At 39.8% G+C, this 25,762-nt stretch overlaps 1 protein-coding gene across 6 annotated transcripts in view; it reads left to right on the top strand.

Annotated features, from left to right (window-relative positions):
• The window catches only part of LOC126188141 (proton-coupled amino acid transporter-like protein CG1139), a 287,833-nt gene that overhangs the window by 243,962 nt on the left and 18,109 nt on the right, over positions 1-25,762 (top strand). For all 6 annotated transcript variants that reach the window (XM_049929636.1, XM_049929635.1, XM_049929637.1 and 3 more), the window contains exons 5-8: positions 4,946-5,067; positions 6,863-6,947; positions 7,064-7,336; positions 19,323-19,501. In XM_049929636.1, coding sequence (XP_049785593.1) covers positions 4,946-5,067; positions 6,863-6,947; positions 7,064-7,336; positions 19,323-19,501 — 659 coding nt within the window. The remainder of the gene's footprint in view (positions 1-4,945; positions 5,068-6,862; positions 6,948-7,063; positions 7,337-19,322; positions 19,502-25,762) is intronic.

Here is a 25,762-nt window from a genome sequence, read left to right as displayed (position 1 = left end):
CAGATAGGCACAACAAAAAGACTGTCACAAATAATGCTTTCAGCCAGTAAGGCCCTCATCAAGCCGCGCATGCACAGGTGCAACTCACACACACATCTGCAGTTTCAGGTGACTGAAACTACACTGCGAGCAGCAGCACCAGTACACTTTGAGCAGCAGCACAAGTGCATGATGGCAGTGGTGACTGGATGGGCGTAAGGAAGGGACTGGGGCAGGGAGGGGTACTAGGATGGGGGTGGCAGACATCGAAGTGCTGCAGGTTAGACTGAGGGCAGGGGGGAGTAGTGGAAAAGGAGAGCAGCAAAAAGACTGGGTGCAATGGTGGAATGAGGGATGTGTAATGCTGGGATGGGAACAGGGAAGGGGTTGGATGGATGATGACAGTGACTAATGAAGGTTGAGGCCAGGAGGCTTACAGGAATGTAGGACGTATTGCAGGGAAGTTCCCACCTATGCAATTCAGAAAAACTGGTGTTGGTGGAAAGGTTACACATGGCACAGGCTGTGATGCAGGCATTGAAATGAGGAATGTCATGTTTGGTAGCATGCTGAGCAGCAGGGTGGTCCGCTTGTTTCTTGGCCACAGTTTGTTGGTGGTCATTCATGCAGATAGACAGCTTGTTGGTTGTGATACTCACGTGGAATGCAGCACAGTGGTTGCAGCTTAGCTTGCAGATCACATCACTGGTTTTACAGATAGCCCTGCCCTTGATGGGATATGTAATGTTTGTGACCAGACTGGAGTAGGTGATGGTGGAAGGATGTATGGGACATATCTCGCATCGAGGTCTTTTACAGGGGATGAGCTGTGAGGTAAGGGGTTAGGAGCAGGAGTTGTGTGGGGATGAGTATATTGTGTAGGTTTGGTGGACGGTGGAATACCACTGTGGGAGGGGCGGGAAAGATTGTGGACAGGACATTTCTCATTTCAGGACACGATGAGAGGTAATTGAAACCCTGGTAGAGAATGTAATTCAGTTGCTCCAGTGCTGGGTGTTACTGAGTCACGAGGGAAATGCTCCTCTGTAGCCAGATGGTGGGATGTTGGGAGATGGCGGGAGACTTGAAAGATAAAGTACGGGAGATTTGTTTTTGTACAAAGTTGGAAGGATAATTACAGTCGGTGAAGGCTTCAGTGACAGACTCAGTATATTTTGAGAGGGACCACTTGTCACTGCAGATGTGACGACCGTGGGTAGTAATGCTGAACGGAGGGGACTTCTTGGTATGGAATGGGTGGCAGCTGTCGAAGTAGAGATATTGCTGGTGGTTAGTGGATTTGATATGGATGGAGGTACTGATATAGCCATCTTTGAAGGTGGCTTGTTGGGTTGAGTAGGACCATGGAAGCAAATGGGGGAGAAGTTGTTGAGGTTCTGGAGGAATGTGGATAGGGTGTCCACACTATTGATCCAGATTGGAAACAAGTCATCAATGAATCTGATCCAGATGAGTGGTTTAGGATTCTGAGTGTTTAGGAAGGATTTATCTAGATCAGGGGTTCCCAACAAAATTTTCTCGAGGACCCCCTCATCGAGCCTGATTGGTACCTTGTCATATCACAGTATCAAGTACCTAAAAAGCCAAATTAAGGGTCTTTTTATACGTTTTCTATTTTTGTTACTTAGAAAAAACATTGACATATCCATTATTGAAAAAATATTACCCTTATAATTTTTTCAATTTAGCCATCATTGTTAATGTTAAATCTTTGATTATTGATCAAACTCTTTGTTTTGAAATCTTTGTGTTTAGTATAACAAACTCCTTAAAAAAATAAAAATTGAGTATGAACTGAAAATGACAAGAAACAGTTAAAACTGAGTGTATTGGTCTTTCAAGTGTACTACACTTGAGATGGCATTGAGAAGACGTGTGAAAAATAAAAAAAACACTAATTTCATACATGGTATTATTTATTTGAAAAAGTACAGTTACAAGAAAGTACTACATCAGTATACAGTTAGTTTTAATTTTCAGTTCAATCTGACCTTTGAGTCCATTATTTCTGAAATATTAGGTTCCAAACTTGAAACTTTCATTCTGAAATCCGACCGCATTTCGAGCCGATTCCTATATTTGTTTTTCATGAAACACGTGGAACAAAATGCTTGCTCACACTGATATGTGGTTGCAAATGGAAGGATATTTTTAATTGCCTTATCTCCAAGTTTCTTGTAGTCCTTGCATGCTGATGCCCAGAAGTCTATAATTTTATCACCAGTGAAAATGTTAATCATCGTACCACAGCTGGACAGATCCACAAGTTGATCTTACTCTTCTTCAGTGAAGCATTGGATTTTGTCTATTTCTTCACAGCTGAAGGGATTTTGAATCCATCTGTCATCACGGTCAGGTTCAGGGAAATACTCTCTAAAAGTGGTGGCTAGGCTGCGTAGATGCTCGGCTACATTGATCTTGATCTGGTCAGGCAAAATCTCCTCTAATGACTCCAAGAATTGTTTTAAAGTAGAAAAGTTAGTTTGTGACATGTTTTCTATCCTTGACACCCAATCTGACACTTTTTGACCATAGTACTAATCTTATCCTCAACTTTGAACATGTCTACATTTTTTCCTTGTAAACTCAAGTTTAACACATTCAAGTGTTCAAACACATTAGCTAAGTATGCAACTGTGCAAAGCTAAGAGAAATTAGTGAGAAAATCTACGTACTTTGTGTCAAGAAGGAAGACACAAACCTCGTCTCTAAGTTCAAAAAATCTTGACAAGATCCTATCTCGAAAAAGCCATCTTACTTCTGTATGAATAAGAAGTTTCTCATGCTCACTGCCGATCTCTTTACACAACAAAGAAAATAATATGGATTGCAGATTTGAGTTTTAATGCAGTTGATGATTTGAACTACTTCATTAAGTATCTTTTGCAAAGGTTCAGGCAATCTTTTGGCTACTAAGGCTTCACAATGGATACAACAGTGAGTCCATTTTACCTCAGGGGCTACTGCTTTGATACGAGCTAGAAGTCCTGTTTTTTTTTGCCAGCCATTGACTTTGCTCCATCCGTCGACAAGCGTACACATTTTTTCCAGGTGACAACATGTTCATTGAGATAATTATTTAATGCAGTAAAAATATTGTCTGCTGTTGTTTGCAGTAGTTCGCATGAAAAAGAAAATCTTTGAACACTTGGTCCTCTCATAATAATCATGCAAAAACCAACATTATAGCTTTTTTTGATATGTCTGTGCTTTCATCCAATTGTAGAGTGTACATGTCACTCACACAAAGTCTAGCCAGCAATGTTTCTTTGATGTTAACTGCCATATCAGTAATTCGTCTTTGAACAGTATTATTGGCTCTAGGAAGACGCTAGACGCAGAAGTTAGCGTTTGCTAAAGCTCTGCTCATGCAGGAAGCAGCCAAAACAAAAAATCTGTTATCATACAAAATATATTTAATATATTTTTTATTCTAATAGCATCTTGCGGACCCCTCTGCCAGGAATGAGGTTGTTGGTTTGGAATCCGTTGGGCATTGGGAAAGGTAGCGTTCAATACCAGTAAGGCCATTGGCATTAGGGATGTTAGTATAAAGGGAGGTGGCATCAGTAGTGATGAGCAGGGCACCATGTGGTAAAAGGATAGGAACTATGGAGAATCAGTGGAGGAAATGGTTGATACCTTTTATATTGGAGGATATATTCCAGGTAATAGGTTGAAGGTGAGAGCAGAGATTCTCTCAGTGGGAGCACAGTAACCAGCCACAATAGGGCATCCTGGGTGGTTTGTTTTATGGATTTTAGGAAGCATATAGAAGGTAGGAGTGCAGGTAGTGGTAGGGGTGAGCTGAGAGATGGACTCTGGGGAGAGGTTCTGGGATGGGCCTAAGGATTTGAGGAGGGACTGGAGATCCTGCTGGATTTCTGGAATGTGGTCACTGTGGCAAGGTTTGTAGGTGGGAGTATCTGACAGCTAATAGTCCTTCTGCCAGGTAATCCTTGCAATTCAAAATGACAGTGGTGGAGCCTTTGTCCTCAGGTGGGATTATAAGGTCAGGATTAGTTTTTAGATAGAGGACTGCAGCTCTTTCTGCAGATATAAGGTTAGTTTGCATGTTGAGGGATTTGGGGAATATTTGGATATTTACTTCCTTCACCAAATATTGCAGTTGTTACGCACTTACTGTCTGTGGTATCACAAATGAAAATTTGTGGAGTGTACCTCGATCAATCATCTGATTCTTCCTTCAGACAAAGGCTGTCTTCTTAAATATGTATTCATAATCCACACATTCCTCTCAAAATCTTGTAATATATGAAATATCGTATATAGAGCACATTTTGTGACAAATCACTAACCCCTTCCATCCATACTGGTGCTTGCAGTCCCTATGTTACAAGTCAATCAGAACCTTCACTAATGCCTTTATACTTAAAGATATCATCCCTTCTTTTTCCAGAAACAATGTATGACACTATATTCTCCTAAAATCGACCACAAATGGTCCATGTATGCAACAACAAAGATTTGTTTACAAGATCATCTTGAGCCTTTTAGACATGGAATAATAACTACAGCAACACAAACAATGGATCTTCTGAAATAATAAAAAATGTATTGTTGCAGAACATATTCTTATGTGAAGGAGTATGAGTCAGGGAGCTAAAACTAAATGTATTATTACTCAGCGCAGCTACAAAATCTTCATTATCAATGTTAACGCACTTGTTATTATTACTTCACAGTTTTGTTGAATTATTTTGGTATTGCAGATCATATATTTTGTAGTAATATCTTAAGTCCAGAACACAAATTCCATCTGCATAAACAGATTTAATGCCCATTACTGTACTTTATAGAGGTTTATTGAACATTCATGTTGAAATAGGGTGGGTGTTTAGTGTTAAAAAAACTCTTATGAGTTTTAGTGAATTCAAATAAAAATTAACTGAATTCACAATTTCATTTTTTTTTTCTTCCCCAGATCCGGACACAGTACCAGATGTGCCGACAACGAAAGGTGCCTCTACTGAGTTACACTAAGACAATGAAGCTTGCTCTTGAAGAGGGTCCACCATTCCTCCGAAAGACTGCTCCTTATGCAGGGTCAGTCTGCATCTCTAGCACTAAGGTTTTATGAGCTCCCTCAGCTTCATCTAAATTATGAGACAGAATTGCTACCCAGTATACCTTCAGTACATGAAATTTCAAAACTGCATAGAGACATGTATAAAAGTGAAAACACTATCCTAGCTTTTGAAACTAACAGTTTCTTCATCACCGAGGACAGAGGGATACATTGGGGAAGGTCAAAAAGAATGGGCATGCAATAATGATAAGTCCCTCTCATCCTGGGGTCTGAGTGAACTGCCTCTTTTCTACCCTAACTCTCTCTCTCTCTCTCTCTCTCTCTCTCTCTCTCTCTCTCTCTCTCTCTCTCTCTCTCTCTTTCTCTCTCTCTCTTCCCCAAGGAAGGAGCTATCTATTCTTTAAGCTAGGATAATGTATGTGCTTTTTATATGTGTGTACCAGCAGTACTGAAATTTCAGATGGTGAAGGTAAGTACTGTCTTATAGTTTTATAACTTTCTCAAGTGAATTTTCTTTTCTACACAAAAATCTTTCAACTTCATCAGTTATATAATTTGTTTCACTGGTAAGTAATTATACTGAACTTGTGTGTGTGTGTGCTTTTTCTGCTTTTTTTGTCAAGTGAGACAAGTGAGACTTGTAACATAGCTATTAGACAATGTGTGATGTGTGATAAAAGGACGTGCACCACACATTTGACATAAGAAATAGAATTACATGATTTGACTTTATATTAAATGATGAAATGATGTTAATAATTGTGCAGCAGAAGTATTGCACAATTGATGGATACATAACAAGAACTGCAAAATATCTGTATTTTCTAGAAGTAATGTGTACAATGTGTATGATATAGAAGCTGGCTATATTTCCAGAACTGTAAATATATTGTGTCATTTTAGGTATTCCTAAAATTTTTGATATTTCTTGGCTGTTCAGTAAAATACTGCTGTTTGCTGTGTACAACATCAAAAGGCCAGAAAAACATTTGAAAATACTTCTCTCTGTTTACCAATAGCCCTCTTACAATGAAATCAGTTAATTGGTATGAGAATGTATTAACGAAAATAGTCATCATGCAGTTCATTTCTTCATTGCTCATTCAATATAATTCACCATTTTCCTCTAATGATAGACATATTTTACTTGATAGCATATTTACACCAGCTTAAATGTGTATTCATTTCTGACACTGCATGAATTAAAATTTGAGCAATTTTTTTATTTCTGTTACACAGCTTTACACTTACATAAAACAGCTGAAATATTCACAGTGTTTAATAATTTGACTCAGATTGAGTGAGAAAATCAGTTAACAAATTATAATTGTAATAACAACAAAACCACAAATACTTTGCCAACTGAATTTCTCCTTGAAGAATAGTACTACATATTATGTTTGCATTGCATGCAACATTCAAAATGATATTGAGATTTGCATTCTTTATAATTTGCAAGAGAAAACACTGCTTTCCACATCATACAAAGTTATGCCAAGTAAATCATGCAGAAAAATATGTTACCTGACTTTAATTTTTGTAATACAGATGCAGCAGCGTAGTAATTTTCAAGAAAACTAGTGTCAGAAGAACTGAAGAATCATATGACTGGCTAATCTATTAGATGAAAAATATTTCTTTTGAAGACAACTAATCATGCTGAAGAATGACCTGCATTAACTGTTACATAAACATATCTGAAATAATAATGACATAATGCTTCAAATAACCTACAGAAACTGAAATTCAGGAGTAATTCTGTTTTCACTTAAACTAAAAGTCACAATGAAGATATCAAATTTATTGTTCCAGGTTTGCTGTAAACTTCTTTTTGGCAACATATCAGCTAGGCATATGTTGTGTCTATATTGTATTTGTGGCATCCAATATCAAGCAGGTTTGTACTATTACAAAATGTTAATAATGTAGAAGTAATTATACAAAATGCACCAGTGTAAAACACACAATGTCTGTTGGATCTTGTGAGTTAAAAAGTCATTTACTTTCTTTCAGGTTGTTGATCTCTACTTTGAAGAGATAAGTGTGAGGTTATACATGCTGATGCTTCTGTTGCCTCTTATCCTGATGAACTGGGTCAGGAATCTCAAGCTGTTAGCCCCATTTTCCACACTTGCTAATGTTGTAACATTCGTGGGACTTGGAATTGTTTTATATTTCTTATTTGATGACATTCCAAATCCAGCAATAAGAAATTATGTTGGAGAGCTTCGAAATTTTCCACTTTTTATTGGCACCACATTGTTTGCACTTGAGGCTGTTGGTGTGGTAAGTAATAAGTAGTCCAATAACTGTTACATCAGTTAATAACATTTTATGTTTGTGGTTCATTGTGGTTTCAATGATTTCTTATCAAGTGAAACATGGCTGTTTTCTTTTAAGAATTTACAATTGTGTAAGAGGAAATAAATACTTTTTATTGTGTAATAGTGACCTGCAGTGCTCATTGTCTATATGTTCTTTCTTATAGTTACTACAGATAGCTCACTAATGAAATGGAGAAGGGACATAAAAATAAATAAAGAAAGAAATGGATAGGACAATGGGAAAGAAGAATAAAAGGAATAAATAGCAGTGGTGACTGAGTATTGCAGGCAAAATATATAAAATTTTGCAAGTTCAGGAGTTTCCCATAACATTAAGGTGTAATGTTGTGTGGGAAACAGGCATAAGGAAAACAGGGTTATCTTTTGAGGGGAGAAGCAGGCTTGGACTAACATACACATACACACACACACACACACACACACACACACACACACACACACACACATACACATACACATACACACACACACACACACACACACACACAAATACACAAATACACACACACACACACACACACACACACACACACACACACACACCAAATAAAAATATACTCTTCACCATTTATCTCTCTTTTTGTCCTTGAATGTGTGGCGACACCACAGTATGCTTTGGCGCAATAAGTGAATGAAATCAATGTGGATGATAATAAGCACTTTTGCCACTGTTAGCATAGTTATGCTGTTATTTACAGTTTTTGTTTACTTTCTGTTCTTTGCCTTTCTATGCTTGCACAGTGAAGTTCACTATCGAATACTGAATGATATTTATTGTGACCACAAGAATAAGATAGTTTTCAATAATGGTGACCACAAAAAAGGAACAGAAGCAAAGGATAACAGAGAAATGTATCATCGGAAACAACAGATCTGTTGACACAAGCACCAGAAGAGGGAATCAGAAATGGAACTGCCCAACCATGGACCACAAACATTACTTTTAATTCACTGCAAAATGACACAACACATGTAAATATGCAATAAGAGAGCCCTTAAGGGCAAAATGGAAATAGTAAACTTCCTGCATTCTGCTCGATGTGACCTCCACTTTGGGTTATGCAAGATAAAGGCATATTTCAACAGCTTGGGGTGTTTGATAACATGGGTATATATAATATTGTGATTTTGCATCAGAATTTATAAGTGATTGCAGAATGTGAAGAAATATTGCAAAAGCAAAGTTACACTACGCTACAAGAAGCTATTTTATGGCACTAAACATTGTCACCAGAACGGTGACTACATGGACGATAAGACTCTATCACAAGTGCTCAAAATTTTACATACATTAGAAGGCCCAGAACTTCTGCCTGAACAGTCTTGACACGTATTATGGCCTTGTAAACTTCTAGGCAACATCCACACCATCACTGCAGAACAAACTGACATGCTATTGCAAGACTTAGCAGAGAAGGCATGCACCATTGCAAACCACTTCAGTGAGGTTACTGTATGTGCAAAAATCAGCAACACTGAAGAAAAGGATGCAGAAATGGGTGAGGAAGTGGAAGCTCACATCACCTGTCCTGTAAACCTGTCCTGTAACATGCACAAATACGTCTCATTAACAGCACACATCAGATGAACCCACCATGGAGCAACCAGCAACTCAAGTGGTAAAACTAAATATGCAGGTAGCCACAGACTGACAGCAACTGTGAGGTAGCAGTTTGAAAAATGTATCAAAGGCTTTTTGGCAATTCACCCTCAATTCACTCAACTTTGCACTTACCCATTTCAAAGACAGGTGCTAAAGGGTGCTAATGCCCATCTGCAACAGCACAAGTGCCCAGACCAGAGTGTGGGAAGAAGAAGATATACAAACACCACATTAGCAGCAGTCAAATAGTCACATTAATTGTTTATTCAGGACCAATTATCTGGTGACAAGTTTCTTATTGATAAAGGTTCAAAAGTCAGTGTTAGTCCAAGAGGTGTTCATGACACACTGATGTTTGGTGCTATGCCTGGATTCTGACTGCTATACAACATGGATTTTTGTGATTGCAGATGTGCCTGATCACATAATTGAGGCAGACTTTTTACATCATTATCAGCTTCATTAGTACAAGTACCCACAGAACAGATACCACTTCCATGCCTTTCACACTAGATCAAACATTGGGTGATGTGCTCACGGCTTTCCACATGAATATGTCTGGCTTTTTTACCACATCATCTGCACCAGAGTATATTGATTTGTTTCTGTGCCTGGAATAACATGAGTGGCACACATGTGCATCATGTAAGAAGAAAACTGGGAGTCATGACCCACATACGGTAGGCAAAATCATGGTGTCATCTGAGTAGCCACCATTTTATAATCTACACCTAGACTTTCTAGCAATCGCCGAACCCTTCTGTACAACCACAAAACATTCACACAATGCTCAGCATCACATCCATACAAAAAGCGTTCAACCCATTGAAGTCTGCCCCAGCGTCTGCATCCAGAGAGGCTACTTGCAGCACACACAGAATTCAACTGGCTGCTGAAAGCAAGTATCATGACCAAACTGGATAGTCAGTGGGCCTTCCTGATCTACACAGTTCATAGAAAGGATAATATAAAGGACTTAACAGATGCATAATTCCATACCACTACCCTGCACCCATGGTAGCTGATTTTAACAGCACTGTTAGTAACACAGAAATATTCGGTGTGGTAGACTGCAGTAAGGTATATTCACAAATTCCCATGGCAGCTGACATTAAGAAAACACAATAAGGCATATTCACAAATTCCCCTGGCGCCAGCTGACATTAAGAAAATGTCAGAGACTTACCATTTGGCTTGCATGAGTACCATCTTATGCCATTTCATTTCAGGATGCCACACATACTTGGGAACAAGTCAAGCACAAAAATCATTACAGAATTACTGTTTGTTTTTTGTTACATGGATTACATTCTCATATTTTCATATACAATAGAATAGCACGTATACAGTAGAATATCATGCAGCACACCTGTGACAGCTTTTCAGCCACATGCAAGAATATGGCATAATTATCAACATATCAAAGTGTGTATTGGGAAAATTCAAGGTGAAATTCCTGAAATACTTTGTCTCCCCAGCAGCATAGTCACCATTGCCAGAGCAGGCCAAAGTAGTTGACAGATGCCTCTTTCCAAAACTTGCAAGAGTGTTTGCAGATTCTTAGGCATGCTGAACTAGTATCAGTGGCACCTGCCTCATTTAGCTGCTGTCAAAGAGCCAGTCACAGCATTACTCATTGGCAAGAACGCTGCAGGGAACTGTAAGGTGCCATGGACTGTGGTTACTGAGACAGCTTTCCAGGATCTCAAAAAACATCCAGCACAGGTAATGATGCTGGGTCACCGTAGACTGAGCATCCCCTTGGCACTTATGGCAGATGTAAGCCATACAGCAGTGAGAGCAGCACTGCAACAAAGAGTCAATGGCTCAAGCAGTCACTTAGGTAACTGCCAAAATGGAGGGCAACTGACCACAAAGTTGCTTGCTGTTTATTTAACAATTAAACATTTCGGCTCATCCATTCAAGGGAGACATTTTGCAGTTTTTACTGATCACCAGCCACTGGTAGCCATTTTTTAGCATGACATTGATCTCAACTCAGCATGTCAGCATCTATTCATTGGGCATAGACAATGTTAAAACAATGTGACTATCTCCTTTTGCACAGTCTCATACAGGAGCAGTGAACAGCAGTGCACCTCAAGTATGTGTCAGCTCAGGATGCTCCGGATAGTATTTGTTGTGATGTAGCAAGAGGGAAGCAGTGACCCTACATACCAGAGAAATACCACCAGGAAGTTTTCAACATGTTTCAAAACTTAGCACTCTTAGGAATCTGAGTGACAGTTTCCGTTAAAGTCATATGGCCAGGAATGCTGAAAAATTGTCGCATATGGGCATGTACATTCCTGACTTGCCAGCATTATAAGATTTACAGGCATGTCTTTACACCTGTTGCACACTTCCCAATGTCATCCATCAGATTTTCACAGATACATTTGGAGATTTTCACAGATACATTTGGACATCACAGGGCCATTACCATTACAATGTTATTTACTAACAATCATCATCTACTTCACCAGGTGGCCCGAGATCGTCACAATAAAAGATATATCTGCTGAGTCAGACACAGAAGTGTTGCTGGATGGTTGGTTCTCTATGTTTGGTGTACCATGAGATGTAATTCCAGATCCAGAGACATAACTTGGGAACCAGCGAGCAATGGAGTGGTAGAGTGATTCCACTGTACATTCAGAATGGACTTAATGTGCAGTTCATCACCATGGTTGGTTGGTTGGTTTGAGGAAGGAGACCAGACAGCGTGGTCATCAGTATCATCGGATTAGGGAAGGAAGTCGGCCATGCCCTTTCAGCGGAACCATCCCGGCATTTGCCTGGAGTGATTTAGGGAAATCACGGAAAACCTAAATCAGGATGGCTGGACGCGGGATTGAACTGTCATCTGGAATGCGAGTCCAGTGTCTAACCACTGCGCCACCTCGCTTGGTCATCACCATGGTCTGAAGCATTGCAACTGGTTCTAATCACGTTGAAAATTCAGTGAAGGACATCCAGTAGTAACCAGCACATATGGTCTATTGTGAACAGTTGAGGGTTCTGGGAAAACTGATCTTGCCACCACCTGCTCAACCAGTCATTCTGGAGCTATGCAACCAGTTTGCACTACAGCTCAGTCCCAGCATGAGATCCATTCATCATACCACTCCTATCAGACATGGAGACCGACAGGTGTTTCTGCATAAAGGTAAAGCAAAAATGGTCCATGTGTGACTCAAGGACAATGCTATATGCCCCCCTCTGTTTCACCATATTCAGTACCATACAGAGTAATCGTGCATGGGGGCCATACTTTCATAATTGAAAAAGATGCTAAACAGGAGACAGTGTCAAAAAGTGACTGAAGCCTGTATATACTGATGAAGATATGTCCCCTTCACATATCACAACATCACACCCCAAGGAGGATCAGAGAATTTAGCACTGGTAGAAGACACTTAAGTGTCTACCTCAGATCAGGAGCAGTCTTCACCTGCAACAGCCATTTTCTTGAGGACAGCCAGACAGGTTAAATGCAACAGGAGCAGCACCACAGTACACTCGCTGCGATAAGTGAACAAATCATCATGGATGATGATAAGCGTCTCTGCCCCTGTTGACACAGTTACTGTTGTTATTTATAGTTGTTTTTTAGTTTCTGTGCTTTGCCTTTCTATGCTTGCACAATAAAGTTCATTATCAAATACTGAACAGTACTTATCATGAATATAAGAATAAGACAGCGTTTCCATACATGTGTTGTTAACAGTTTGCTTGCTGATATTTTTCAATATGGATTCTTCTGAAATAATCCTCTTGTCTCTGATATCCCAAGTGTTTTCCATGATATATTATCTTTATCTGTAAATGTTTCAAGGCCATCAAAATCTGCCTGACTACCTGCCACTATAGCTACAGTCACCCAAGAACTACCTCTGAAAACTTCACTTGCAAGAACAGGGGAATTGGAAAGACATCCTCTAAATACATAGAAAACTTCAATAATCTGTTTTTTACTTGTGGCATCGGCAGCCTCAACTGTAATTGCTTTTCAGCTCCCATTCACAGTAAAGTATGGTTGACGTCTGCTATAATATCACCCTGGTGTTGCTAACTCGTGAGCAGTGGAAGCCAGGTCCAAAGCAAACACCTGCCATAAGCGATAACAGCATGCTACTCTGATCCAGATAGGTATGGAGAGGAACTTGTGACCACTTTAAATACCCTGTCGCTCAAGCAGCACGCTTTTCATAGGAAGTGAAACTGCAGGTAGCATGTGCCAGCCATAAAAAACTAGTGGGCAGTGCCCAGGTGACTTTGGTTTCATGCAGCTCAGAGGCCCATGATGATTTAGCCCAGAGAGCTACAACTTTTTTTTTTTTTTTTTTTTTTAAGAAAAAGAAAATTAATCTCCTGAGAACCTTGTCTGTAATACAATGTTGCACCACCTGACAAAGTAATGTTACAGTTGACATAACCAATTTTACACCAAATAAAGTTGTACTCATCGCCATTTATCTTCCTTTCCCTCCTTGTATTAATGCAAAGGGGTTTGTCAATTGTTATTGTTCCATAAGGATTCCTCTGAAATAATCCTCCAATAAGGGTGCATTCAACCTTATGACACCAATTGGGGAGCTAAAAAAATGAACTCGGCCCCAACAGGCCATGAAGGCCCAGCGGTACCGACTGGCCGCCTTGTCATCCTCAATGCACAGGCATCACTGTATGCGGACATGAAAGGGCATGTGGTCAGCACACTGCTCTCTTGGTCATATGCCAGTTTACAAGACTGGAGCCACTACTTCTTAATCAACTAGCTCCTCAGTTTGCCTCACAAGGGCTGAGTGCACCCCGCTTGTCAACAGCACTCGACAGACCAGATGGTCACCCATCCAAGTGCTAGCCCAGCCCGACAGTGCCTAACAAGGGTGATCTTACAGGAACTGGTATTAACCATAGCAGCAAGGCTCAATTTGAGGAGCTACTTGACCAAATAGTAGTGGCTCCATGGTCTGGGAAGACTGCAAATGGCTGGGAAAGCGGTAAGTGATCGTATGCCTCCACATATTGCATCCACATGATGTCACAAGGCAGAGGACAACATGGCAGCTGGTAGACATCCATTATGCCTTCACGTCTCGATGATGAACTCATTTTATACAGTGCTTGATTTTAAAAAGTTCCAGTCCTGTGACCTTCTGAAGTGTTTCTAAAATTTAGGCTTCTTAAAATATTACTTTAATGCTTTTCTGAGAAGTTTCAAAGTGTGAATACAACATTTGCACTTGGTAAAATCCAAACACCCTAATTAAGTTAATTATTATTTCTCAATTTACAATTTGCAACAAAAATAAATTATGGTAAGGTGAACACACAAGTAAATTTGAACTATAAGATATTGAAAAGGAAAAAAATTTAAACTTTTTAACTTGCAGTTCACACAACTGTCCAAAGCTTTGAAAGATCTTTGTTGTATGTTGCTCCTTTACATCTTTCCCTGCAGTTGGTGTCCATAACAGAGTACTTTCTACGAAGCAGCCGAGCTTACACATATCTTGAAGGGTCAAAATAAGTCAGTGATGGACCATCCAACTTCACAGTTCAACTTCTTAGTTTTAGGTCACTTCAACTGCAGCAAAAGTTCTACTGCACCACATCTCAAAATCTTCAGTTCTGATTTTTTTTTCTCAGAGTTACTGATTCATACTGTTACAAGTCAAGCACTGTGTGTGTGTGTGTGTGTGTGTGTGTGTGTGTGTGTGTGTGTCTGGTGCTAAATGAAGGAAAGGCAAACGCTCACCTATAGCTGAGTGATGTGTGCCACATAAAAACAGTCCACAGAATACCGTATTTACACTAGTTTTCAAACTTTTGCTCTTTCTCTAGCAAAAGTACACACATTCAAACTCAACTACACAGACACCCAAAAGCTCACACCCAAGGCTGTGGGTGTGGGTGAGAGTGTTTAGGTGTCTGTGTGGCTGAGTGTGAATGTACTTTTACTAGAGAAAAAGTAAGAGCTCGAAAGGACATGTGAATACTGTATTCTGTTGAGTGTTACGGTCAACTGAGTGGTTGCCTTTACTTTATTTTTCATATTGGTTCATCCAGGAATTTCCATTGTTGTTGTATGTATACACATACTTCTGCAGTTACAGACATGATTGAGTGTACATTAGTCCAACAAACTCTGAATAAAGAAGGAAGGAAACACAGAGTTTATCCTCCCTTCAACATCAAAGCATTCGACATTGAGCATTAGCTCAGAATGATTGAAGGGTGGGGAAGGAAATTGGCCATGCCCTTTCAAATGAACGTGAATCAAGATGGTCAGACATGGATTTGAACTATCGTCTCCTGAATGCGAATCCAATAGGGCTAATCATTGTGCCATGTCATTCAGTTCCTCTGAAGAGAGAAGTCCACTTTTCCTCATGTGTGTTTCCCGCTTCCCGCTTCCCACCTCCTGTTTCATCCTAATGGTGAGAGAAACTCCCGAACTTGCTCATTCTACATTTTGCATTCAGAAAGGCTGCTTTTGACATTATGCGCTACAGATTAAGTGGATCAACTGAAGATTTCATGCTTAAAAATAAATAAATTTGCACCAACCACAATTTCACAAGTTTCCTAGGACTGAGGCTACTGTCTCAAAATGTGACAGAGTATAATTGCTAAAATGTTCATAAAGTTTAACTTAGTATTTAAACATGTTAAGGAACTTCTGATGATATTCAGAACAATGCAGTCTCTCGGTATCTTTCCATCAGAGCAATAAGCACATGGAAATCGAATGTGTAATAATGTTTTTGCTACACTGTTGAACAATTGAATAAAACACAGCATCTTAGTAGCCTCATTACAGCTTCAATTATACCAGATATCAGAAGCACTGGGGTCCCTCAATGAATCATGATTGCTGCACATTTGCCACCAAATCTCAGAAATTGCTTTGATAAGTTTCTAAGTTATGCACTTCATTTCAACTTCATCTTTTGGGTGATAAGGCCTCGCCATCCTCTGCTTTCTCTGCAACTATAAATTTCTGAGAATTGTTTTTGGGAACCTTCTGGTGTCCATAGGTGATGAAGCACTGTGAAGAAACATTCTTGTGTTCACATGTAAAGGATGTTTCTCCACACAGTTGAGAGAAGAGGAATTTTTGGGTAAGATTTCCTCAGGCTCTCAATAAGTCCATCCTTATTGATTAAATACTGATAATTGACAGTACTTGATAGGGTAATGTTTCAAAACAAATCATAAAACAAAAATGCACTCCTGAGGTGTCCTCTGAGAGCTTTTTATACTGCCCACGGGTCATAGTTTGCAAGCTACTCTTGGTGCCTGGCAGTCATGAACATGGAAGCCTGCGTCCCTCAACACTTTTGAAGTTAGATTCATTCTCAGTAGAGATCACTAAGGAGATAGGTTTTCCATAGATGTTACATTTTGTTGCAATATATATGCTGGCAACAGTATTCTTTGTGTTCTCTTATCATGAATTTCACTCTTTGTTTCAAATGCGTGTGACTTTCATGTTCTTGCATATGTTCTTTTATTGCTCTTCTAGTTTCATCAATGTACAACTTGTCACAACAGTGCAACATTTCACAAATTCCTGAAGTGTCTTTGACTGAAAAACATGGTTTTTTAGCCATTTCTATAAACAATTTTACCTGTCTAGTTTATTACCATGGAGATATACAACACCGTTGCATAGTGAGAAGAAGGTTTTTCATCTTTATTTGCACTTTCAAAGAACATAATTTTAAAGCCTTATCTGTAGAAATGCTCTCATACTCATTTTTCATTATTATCCCCCTTAATTGATCAATTTTCAGTTTCAAGCTGTCACTAACACAGGAAGCCTGTGGAGACAGTTTGGTCAACACTTCCTTCTTCTGAACTAGATGGCAATGCGAAGCAGAGTCTAAATATTTAATTATGTTATTAGGCATCCAGTAAGCTCAGTGGGCCAGAGAAATCTCAGAACTTCTGTAAACCAGAAGGGAGACCACCTCACTCTTGAACTCCTAGGAAAAGTTGATTTTAGGGTGGATATTGAATAAGAACTTGTAAAATCTGTGTACCTCTTTAATGATATGTGACCAACAAAATAAACAAGTCATCTATATAATAGAGCCAACAAGATAGTTATCTTTCAGCACTGCTTAACACCTGCTGTTTGAAATGGCTCCATAAAATAATAAGCAGAATCTGATGAAAAAGTCACCCTATAGCAACACTGTCAGTTTTGTCATAAAATTCCTCTTGGCATATAAAATAAATTGACCAAAGGCTGAATGCAACTTCATCATGAAAGTCTGGAGCAACTTTATACTCAGTGATCTCCATTGCATTCAGTGCCAGGGTGTTGACAAATAATACCTTCACATCACAAATCACCAGAATATCAATCATGGAGGTTTTCTGCATGCATGATATTTTGATAAAATGCCTGAGTGGAAAAATCAGATAACAAAAAGGAGCCTTCTTCCTGCTCAGAAAGGCTACTTGATGTCTCCAGGCTAATGATCTGGATAATTAAAACTCTTTGGAGGAATTGCATGAACCTACATTTTTTACACACAGCATTGCAGGAGTTTATGAAGAGACTGAGGCTGTGCCAACTGTTTGTAGATGAAACTAGGTCAACACAAGAATGTGTTACAGAGCATAAACATCAAACAACTCTGAAGTAAAGTGTGAAATCTAGGGTAGTGGAGTGCAGAGAATACTATGGCAAGTATATAGAATTTAACAACATATCAGTATTTGACCAACAACAATGACTGACCAGAGAGAGCCTGAGCAGCTTTTACCAAACAATTTTCCCTTCCAGAAAAGTGAGATAACACTTTATATGTGAACCTGACATGGCTTTCCAGTGTTTCTTTAACACAGACTTCAGAAGACTCCTCAAGAAGATCCCTTCAGGGAGTTATTGTTGAAGAAGCAGAAGATGTCAGGGCCTAATCACAAAGAAGATTTTTCTTTCTCTGCCAATGGCCATGAAAGCCTGCAAACAATAAGTATCCTCTCACCCATGGAATGTTACTCTTACATAACATGGGAGGGAGGGGGTGATAATTGCTAAGGTCTCCAGCAGGGTGCTATGGGCAAATAACAATGCACATGTCCTGCTTATGGATTCATGTATTACTTGCCTTGAGGGACAATGAACATTGTCCTAGAAGTTCCATTTCATCTCGTGTAAATATTTTTCTTCAAAGTGTACCACCAGTAGTGTGAAATGTGCCTTACTAGTAATGGTAGTTCACCACCTAACCTGCTTTCTACTCAGTCATACCAAGATATAACACACCTCACCAGTCAAATTTTGTGTTTGCAATGATGGCATCAAGTGAGATGTTGCACCAAGTGAGATGTTGCACCAAGTGAGATGTTGAATTTATTATGACACTGGACTCCTGTTCAAGATGAGTGAGATTAAAGTGTCTGTACATCACTTGTTTCTCACTGTAAGTGAATGCTTGGATGTTTCTTTCAAAATAGCCAAGACAAAATCCCTACATCATCCTTGCCTTGCTAACTGACAGTTATCATTTGTATGTTGATGATGGCACCTGACACTGGTGGAACAGTTTTTCCAAGAGGCAGGTTTCCATAGTGGACCATTAACAGACTGGCTTGTGAGAATCCCAGACCCTGCATGAGTAGAAAGATAAGTGCAAATATGAATCCTCATCATCAGTCAAGCATCATAAAATACCATTCAGCTGACCAGTGAGGATTCTGACAACACCACAATGCAGTGCCACCGTGGACTGTTCAAGAACTTAGATGGTACAAAAAATATCTTCTCAAAATTGGAATCCACAGCTCATCATTGCGTATAAACTTTGTAATGTAGTCAGTTTTTATTGCATTTGGGTGGGTGGGTGGGGGTGGGGGATATTTTTACTCTTACTCAAAATATATGTTTCACACTTCACAGTGAAATCTAATGTTAAAACCAAATACTTTGATTTACTAAACAAGAACTCAGAAACTGTTCCTTAAATACTACAGAACTGCCAATTTTCTTTTCTTTCTGCAAGTTGCAACGTAAAAGTGACAGTATTTTAGGCACTTTACTTTTATTTCTCATTTTGGTCATATTTTCAGACAGTAAATAAGTAAAGTATCACATATTCTTTGCAGTTTTCATAATAGTTTTTTGAATGTTACTCCATATTTTGCAGAGTTATTATACTTGTAAATTTATCTTAATGTAAAAGACTACAAAAAAGTGGCAATTCATTTTTTTGAATTATACATAAAATGAACTGAAGAAATTTTGGTTCAACATTAACTGAAGAAACAGACTTATATTAACTCTGGGTTTTTATGTACACAGATAATTGCTGTTGAAGGCAACATGAAGAACCCTGTTGCATTTGGTGGATACACCGGTGTCCTAAACAGAGGCATGGCTGTTGTTGTTGCCTTATACGTCATTGTTGGTTTTGTAGGATATGTTAAATATGGTGAAAACATTTTGGGTAGCGTAACGCTTAATCTAGATACCCACAGCAAGTAAGTAAACTTACATACACAGATTGACTGTGTTTCTCCTGTGGAGATAATTTTCTTCTTAAATATTTAACAAAGCATTTCTGTTTATCTTAGATTGTTTCTTCCTATGATAAAACTCGCATGATAAAAATTTCAAACAAAGTGTTACCCATCGTATACCTGGTGTCCCTTCTAAGAGTCATCAGGCACATTTTCTCTTTATGTTTCGGCAGATATTTCCAATTTAGTTTCTTCACTGTGTTGCTGGAGTCAGGCCAACCAAATACTGCTCTTTACCTCTTTCATGTGACAGTCAGTGTCGAAAGTATTGATTTGTTTTCTGCTAAAACAAATTGATTTTGAAAGCAGAATTTTATGTGCTTATGCAGTAGAGTTGCCCCAAGTTAGTCCAGTGTGATATTTGTTTTATTGACATGCATTAACAGGAACAGTAAAATACCACCAAAGAATAGCCAGTACTCCAGCAGAGACTGAGCAGTCCTGCTGTAGCAGAGTGTGGGTCAGTGCGATGCTGTGCTGATGGAGTAGGGGTTTTCTTCATGTTAGCACATATCAATAAAATGAATATCACATTAGAGTAATGTGGGACTGCTCTATTGAATGGTCTTGTGAAATTCTGCTTTAAAAACAGTATTGTTTGCAATAGGAAGCAAACAGACACTTTGTGTCAGCAATAGGCACCGCTTGAAAGATGTGATGAGCAGTATTAGTTCAGACTGACTATGAAAAATAAAATTTCAGATATCTGCTGAAACAAAGGAGAGAAATGTGCCTGATGAGTCTTACAAGGGATACCTTGTAAGTGAGGGTAACACAGAACATATTGAGAAACTAACATAAGTTCTTATCTTCCTTAAAACTTACCTTCCTGTTTCCTCAAAGCCCACATCTTACATGTAGCTGTGTATACCCTCTCACTACTTGTTGGATACTCAACACATCATCATGATGCAGGGACACAATACAGCTTATCCACTTCTGTAACTCAGAGGTCAGCTAGGCAGAGGACTCAAGTTAGATTCACAGCACTGCAAGGGATTTTTCCTTGTTTTGGGGGAGGGGGGGGGGGGGGGAATTGGAACAGGGTGCACTCAGTGTCACGATGCCAGTGGAGGAGCTACTTAAAAAAGGAGTAGCAGCTCCAAGCTCAAGAAAGTTGACAGTGACTGGGAGAACAGTGTGATGACTCCTTGCCCCTTCATATCCCATCAAAATGATGCCATTGACAGAGGATGACATGGCATTTAGTCACTCCTGATTGGGCCATCTGGGCCAGGATGCAAAGTCAGTCTTCTTCTCCCTCCCACCTCCACTCCACCCCAACCCCTTATCTTTTTCTTCACCATTTACAATGATTAATATCTGTGAAAAATGCCAAGCTGCACCATGGTTCAGAGACAATGTTAACGTATATGTACAGCTGTAATTTTCTGGGCAAGTCAGTAGAATAGATAAAGGCAAGATCATACCACCTCAAACAGAAATGTGTCTAAGAAAGCATGACAGCATCAAAAGCAACCTTAAAGTTCGGGACAAATTTACATTTTAAGGCCACATGATGAAACTCTGATGCCCATGGGTGGTTTCTGAAACCAGATCTGAATTGTTTGATGTATTTCAGAAGTAACTAAATTCAGATTCTTCAGCAAAAATAATATGTTTAAGACACTAATAGAGCTACATCTACATCCACACTCAGGAAACCATTGTGATGTTTATGGCAGAGGGCATATCCTGTTGTACCAGTTACCAAGGCATTACCGTATTTACTCAAATCTAAGCCGCACCTGAAAAATGAGACTCGAAATAAAGGAAAAAAGAAAATTCCCAACTCTAAGCCGCACCTGAAATTTGAGACTCGAAATTCAAGGGGAGAGAAAAGTTTTAGGCCGCACCTCCAAATCGAAACAAAGTTGGTCCATTGTAACATGAGACACAATTTAGGTCAGATGAATGACGATACAGCTACAGTAGTTTGGTTCGAGTCGAAAGCTTAGCAGTTAAGCTTTACCAGGTAGCCATTGCTATGCGTCAGGCGCTCTGTCCGTATTTATACGGATACCCTTCCTTTTTCACGTGCTTCGTCTGGTTTGAATCGATTGCTTATTTTGCTTTGATCTGATAAGTGCCGTTTTCTATGTTATAGGTGTTTACGTCAGTCACTTGAAGCTGAAAATGCATTATTATACTGTGTCATGCATTGTTTGTCGCATTCTGATAGTGTGTGTTTACGGCCTGTCGCTGCTCGCGGCATGGCTTGCTTTTGTCCGCGCTACCGCCGCCTACAATTTAAAAAAGAGAGGAATCATCTCATTAGCTAAACAATGGCAAGAGACTGCTATTTGTTGTTACTTACACTGCTGCTTTCTTTGATAATGATCAACAAGAACCAAATAATAGACTGCGTATGATAGAACATGTTCTGAACGAGAGTTTGGCGAAAATTTTTCTCCGTTTGAAAATCTTTGCGGCTGCTTCTTTAGTACATCAAATTCTACACAGAAATTAGTCATCTTAGATTTAAAAATCTAGTCAGTTGCCGTGCTTCATTTCTGACTGTATCACTATTAGGCATAAGAGTAATACGAATATAAACATGACACGATACGTATATTCTTCCGCGTTTGCTGTTGTCTCACTCTAGTTTCGTAGTTTATTTGGCAGACAGGATTTAAATGAGATAGAAGCAAACACGAAAGAATACATGGCAAAATGTTTACATTCGTATTATTCTTATGGTGAAGAGAATACTGCATGTGATTCACATTTCATCAGGTTCCTATTAGCAACCATCTCTTCTCACAGATAGGAAAAAATTCAGAACGTAGAGTTGGCCATATTGACAAAAATCCCAGTATTACCAGTCGGATTTTCGTAGTACATTGAAATTCGAAGATGAACAATACGGAATTTGTATTTACTTCATTGGATTATGTATGAAAAAGCAGTGGTCGAAACTCGGGTGGAGAAAAAAAGCTCATCTTCCAATTATTTTTTTTTATTTCATTTACTGACGCAGAGGTTTTGGCGCCAGTATTTGTCTTTGTGCCTACAAAGGATGCCTGTGTAGCGCTACATATATTCGACGGCAGAAATTAGTTGTGACGGCACCTATCAACATTTTTCAGAACTTCCGCTTGATTTGCACTCGATTCTAAGCCGCAGGTGGTTTTTTGGATTACAAAAACCGGAAAAAAAGTGCGGCTTAGATTCGAGTAAATACGGTACTCTTGTTCCATTCACATGTAGAGATTGGGAAGAATGATTGTTTAAACACCTCTATGCAGAGTGACTAGTCTTATCTTGCCATCATGATGGCTATCAGAATAGCATGTATGAAGTTATACTGCACTCCTGGAAATGGAAAAAAGAACACATTGACACCGGTGTGTCAGACCCACCATACTTGCTCTGGACACTGTGAGAGGGCTGTACAAGCAATGATCACACGCACGGCACAGCGGACACACCAGGAACCGCGGTGTTGGCCGTCGAATGGCGCTAGCTGCGCAGCATTTGTGCACCGCCGCCGTCAGTGTCAGCCAGTTTGCCGTGGCATACGGAGCTCCATCGCAGCCTTTAACACTGGTAGCATGCCGCGACAGCGTGGGCGTGAACCGTATGTGCAGTTGACGGACTTTGAGCGAGGGCGTATAGTGGGCATGCGGGAGGCCGGGTGGACGTACCGCCGAATTGCTCAACACGTGGGGCGTGAGGTCTCCACAGTACATCGACGTTGTCGCCAGTGGTCGGCGGAAGGTGCACGTGCCCGTCGACCTGGGACCGGACCGCAGCGACGCACGGATGCACGCCAAGACCGTAGGATCCTACGCAGTGCCGTAGGGGACCGCACCGCCACTTCCCAGCAATTTAGGGACACTGTTGCTCCTGGGGTATCGGCGAGGACCATTCGCAACCGTCTCCATGAAGCTGGGCTACGGTCCCACACACCGTTAGGCCGTCTTCCGCTCAAGCCCCAACATCGTGCAGCCCGCCTCCAGTGGTGTCGCGACAGTCGTGAATGGAGGGACGAATGGAGACGTGTCGTCTTCAGCGATGAGAGTCGCTTCTGCCTTGGTGCCAATGATGGTCGTATGCGTGTTTGGCGCCGTGCAGGTGAGCGCCACAATCAGGACTGCATACGACCGAGGCACACAGGGCCAACACCCGGCATCATGGTGTGGGGAGCGATCTCCTACACTGGCCGTACACCACTGGTGATCGTCGAGGGGACACTGAATAGTGCACGGTACATCCAAACCGTCATCGAACCCATCGTTCTACCATTCCTAGACCGGTAAGGGAACTTGCTGTTCCAACAGGACAATGCACGTCCGCATGTATCCCGTGCCATCCAACGTGCTCTAGAAGGTGTAAGTCAACTACCCTGGCCAGCAAGATCTCCGGATCTGTCCCCCATTGAGCATGTTTGGGACTGGATGAAGCGTCGTCTCACGCGGTCTGCACGTCCAGCACGAACGCTGGTCCAACTGAGGCACCAGGTGGAAATGGCATGGCAAGCCATTCCACAGGACTACATCCAGCATCTTTACGATCGTCTCCATGGGAGAATAGCAGCCTGCATTGCTGCGAAAGGTGGATATACACTGTACTAGTGCCGACATTGTGCATGCTCTGTTGCCTGTGTCTATGTGCCTGTGGTTCTGTCAGTGTGATCATGTGATGTATCTGACCCCAGGAATGTGTCAATAAAGTTTCCCCTTCCTGGGACAATGAATTCACGGTGTTCTTATTTCAATTTCCAGGAGTGTATATTTCTAAGATTCATCTACATCTACAGAGATATCCTGTGAGGTACTATATATTGTGTGGCACAGTGTACCTTATACCACTACTAGCAGTCCATTTCCTGTTTTACTTGCAAATGGAGCAAGGGAAGAACCATTGTCTGTATGCCTCCATAGAGACACTTTATTTCTCTTATCTCATCTCTGCAGCCCTTACATGAAATGTACATTAGTGGCAGTAGAATTTTTTGTTCCACAGTCTGTTGCAAATGCCAGTTGTCTAAACTTTCTCAATAGATTTATTGATTTGATTTATTGATCCATTTCATCTACAGCTGCACAATGTGCAAGAGATACTTGGATTTTTTTTGTTAATATTAACAGTTTTACATATAATATACCTTTGTACATAATAACACACATTAATATATCAATTAATGATGAGTACTTAAATAAGTGTTGTTACCCTATATACAGAGAGATAAAATACAAATGATCTTCTGAATGAGACTACATTGGGTAAACACACAAAAATTTAGTTTTTTAGGTATCCATTTACTGTGTAAAAGCAGTGATCAACCAAGTACGACTTCAGTTTAGATTTGAAGTGACCAATGTTTTGTGTGTGTTTAATGGTATCGGATAAGGCATTGTATAGTTTGATACTAGGATGGATAAGGCTGTTTTGAAATAACTTTGTGTTGGCGCTTCGAACATGTACATCCAATTTTTGTCTCATATCATAGCTGTGTATTGTGTGATTTTGAGTGATGAGTGGTCTTTTTGTATGTAAGTTTTGCTTTAAATACATTGTATTTTCAAGTATATATATGCAAAGAAGTGGCTGGATCATCCTTTTTTGAAACAATGGTCTACATGATTTGCGATTATCTACCCCTTCCATTATTCTTGTAATTTTTTTTAAATTTTGAATGTTTTGATGGCATCTCCAGAATTTCCCCAGAACATAATACCATACCAGAGGTAAGAGTGTACGACTGCATAATATACACGCTGAAGGGTGTTGTAGCTGGTGCAATTTTTTTAATGTATGCAGCACAAAACAAGAAGTACTTAATTTTTTGTTCATTTGCTTAATATGAGCTTTCCATTTCAAGTTGTCTTGTAGATGAAGTCCAAGAAATTTGGTACAGGCTGTTTTGGCAATTGTCTGTCCGTATAGCTCTAGATTGGGTGATATCAGATTTTTTGTTTGTGCTGTGTGTATATCCGTAGCTACAGTTTTTTCAGTGTTTATTATTAAGTCATTGTCATCAAAGCAACATGTTAGCCTGTCAGTGGTTTCTTTTATGTTTTTTACAAGAGTTTCTTCTGAGTTTCCTGTAATTAGAACACTCGTATCATCAGCAAATTGAAATATTTTACTGCTGTCATTGCTTATGTTTAGGTCACTTACATAGAGTAAGAACAGAACAGGACCCATTACTGATCCTTGTGGCACTCCATATTTAACAGTCAGTAGCTTGTAATTATATTTCCTAATGACATTGTC

This window comes from Schistocerca cancellata, chromosome 5 (assembly GCF_023864275.1).
Source record: "Schistocerca cancellata isolate TAMUIC-IGC-003103 chromosome 5, iqSchCanc2.1, whole genome shotgun sequence".
In the NCBI taxonomy this organism is placed as follows: domain Eukaryota; kingdom Metazoa; phylum Arthropoda; class Insecta; order Orthoptera; family Acrididae; genus Schistocerca; species Schistocerca cancellata.
This window is presented reverse-complemented; position numbering and strand designations above follow the sequence as displayed.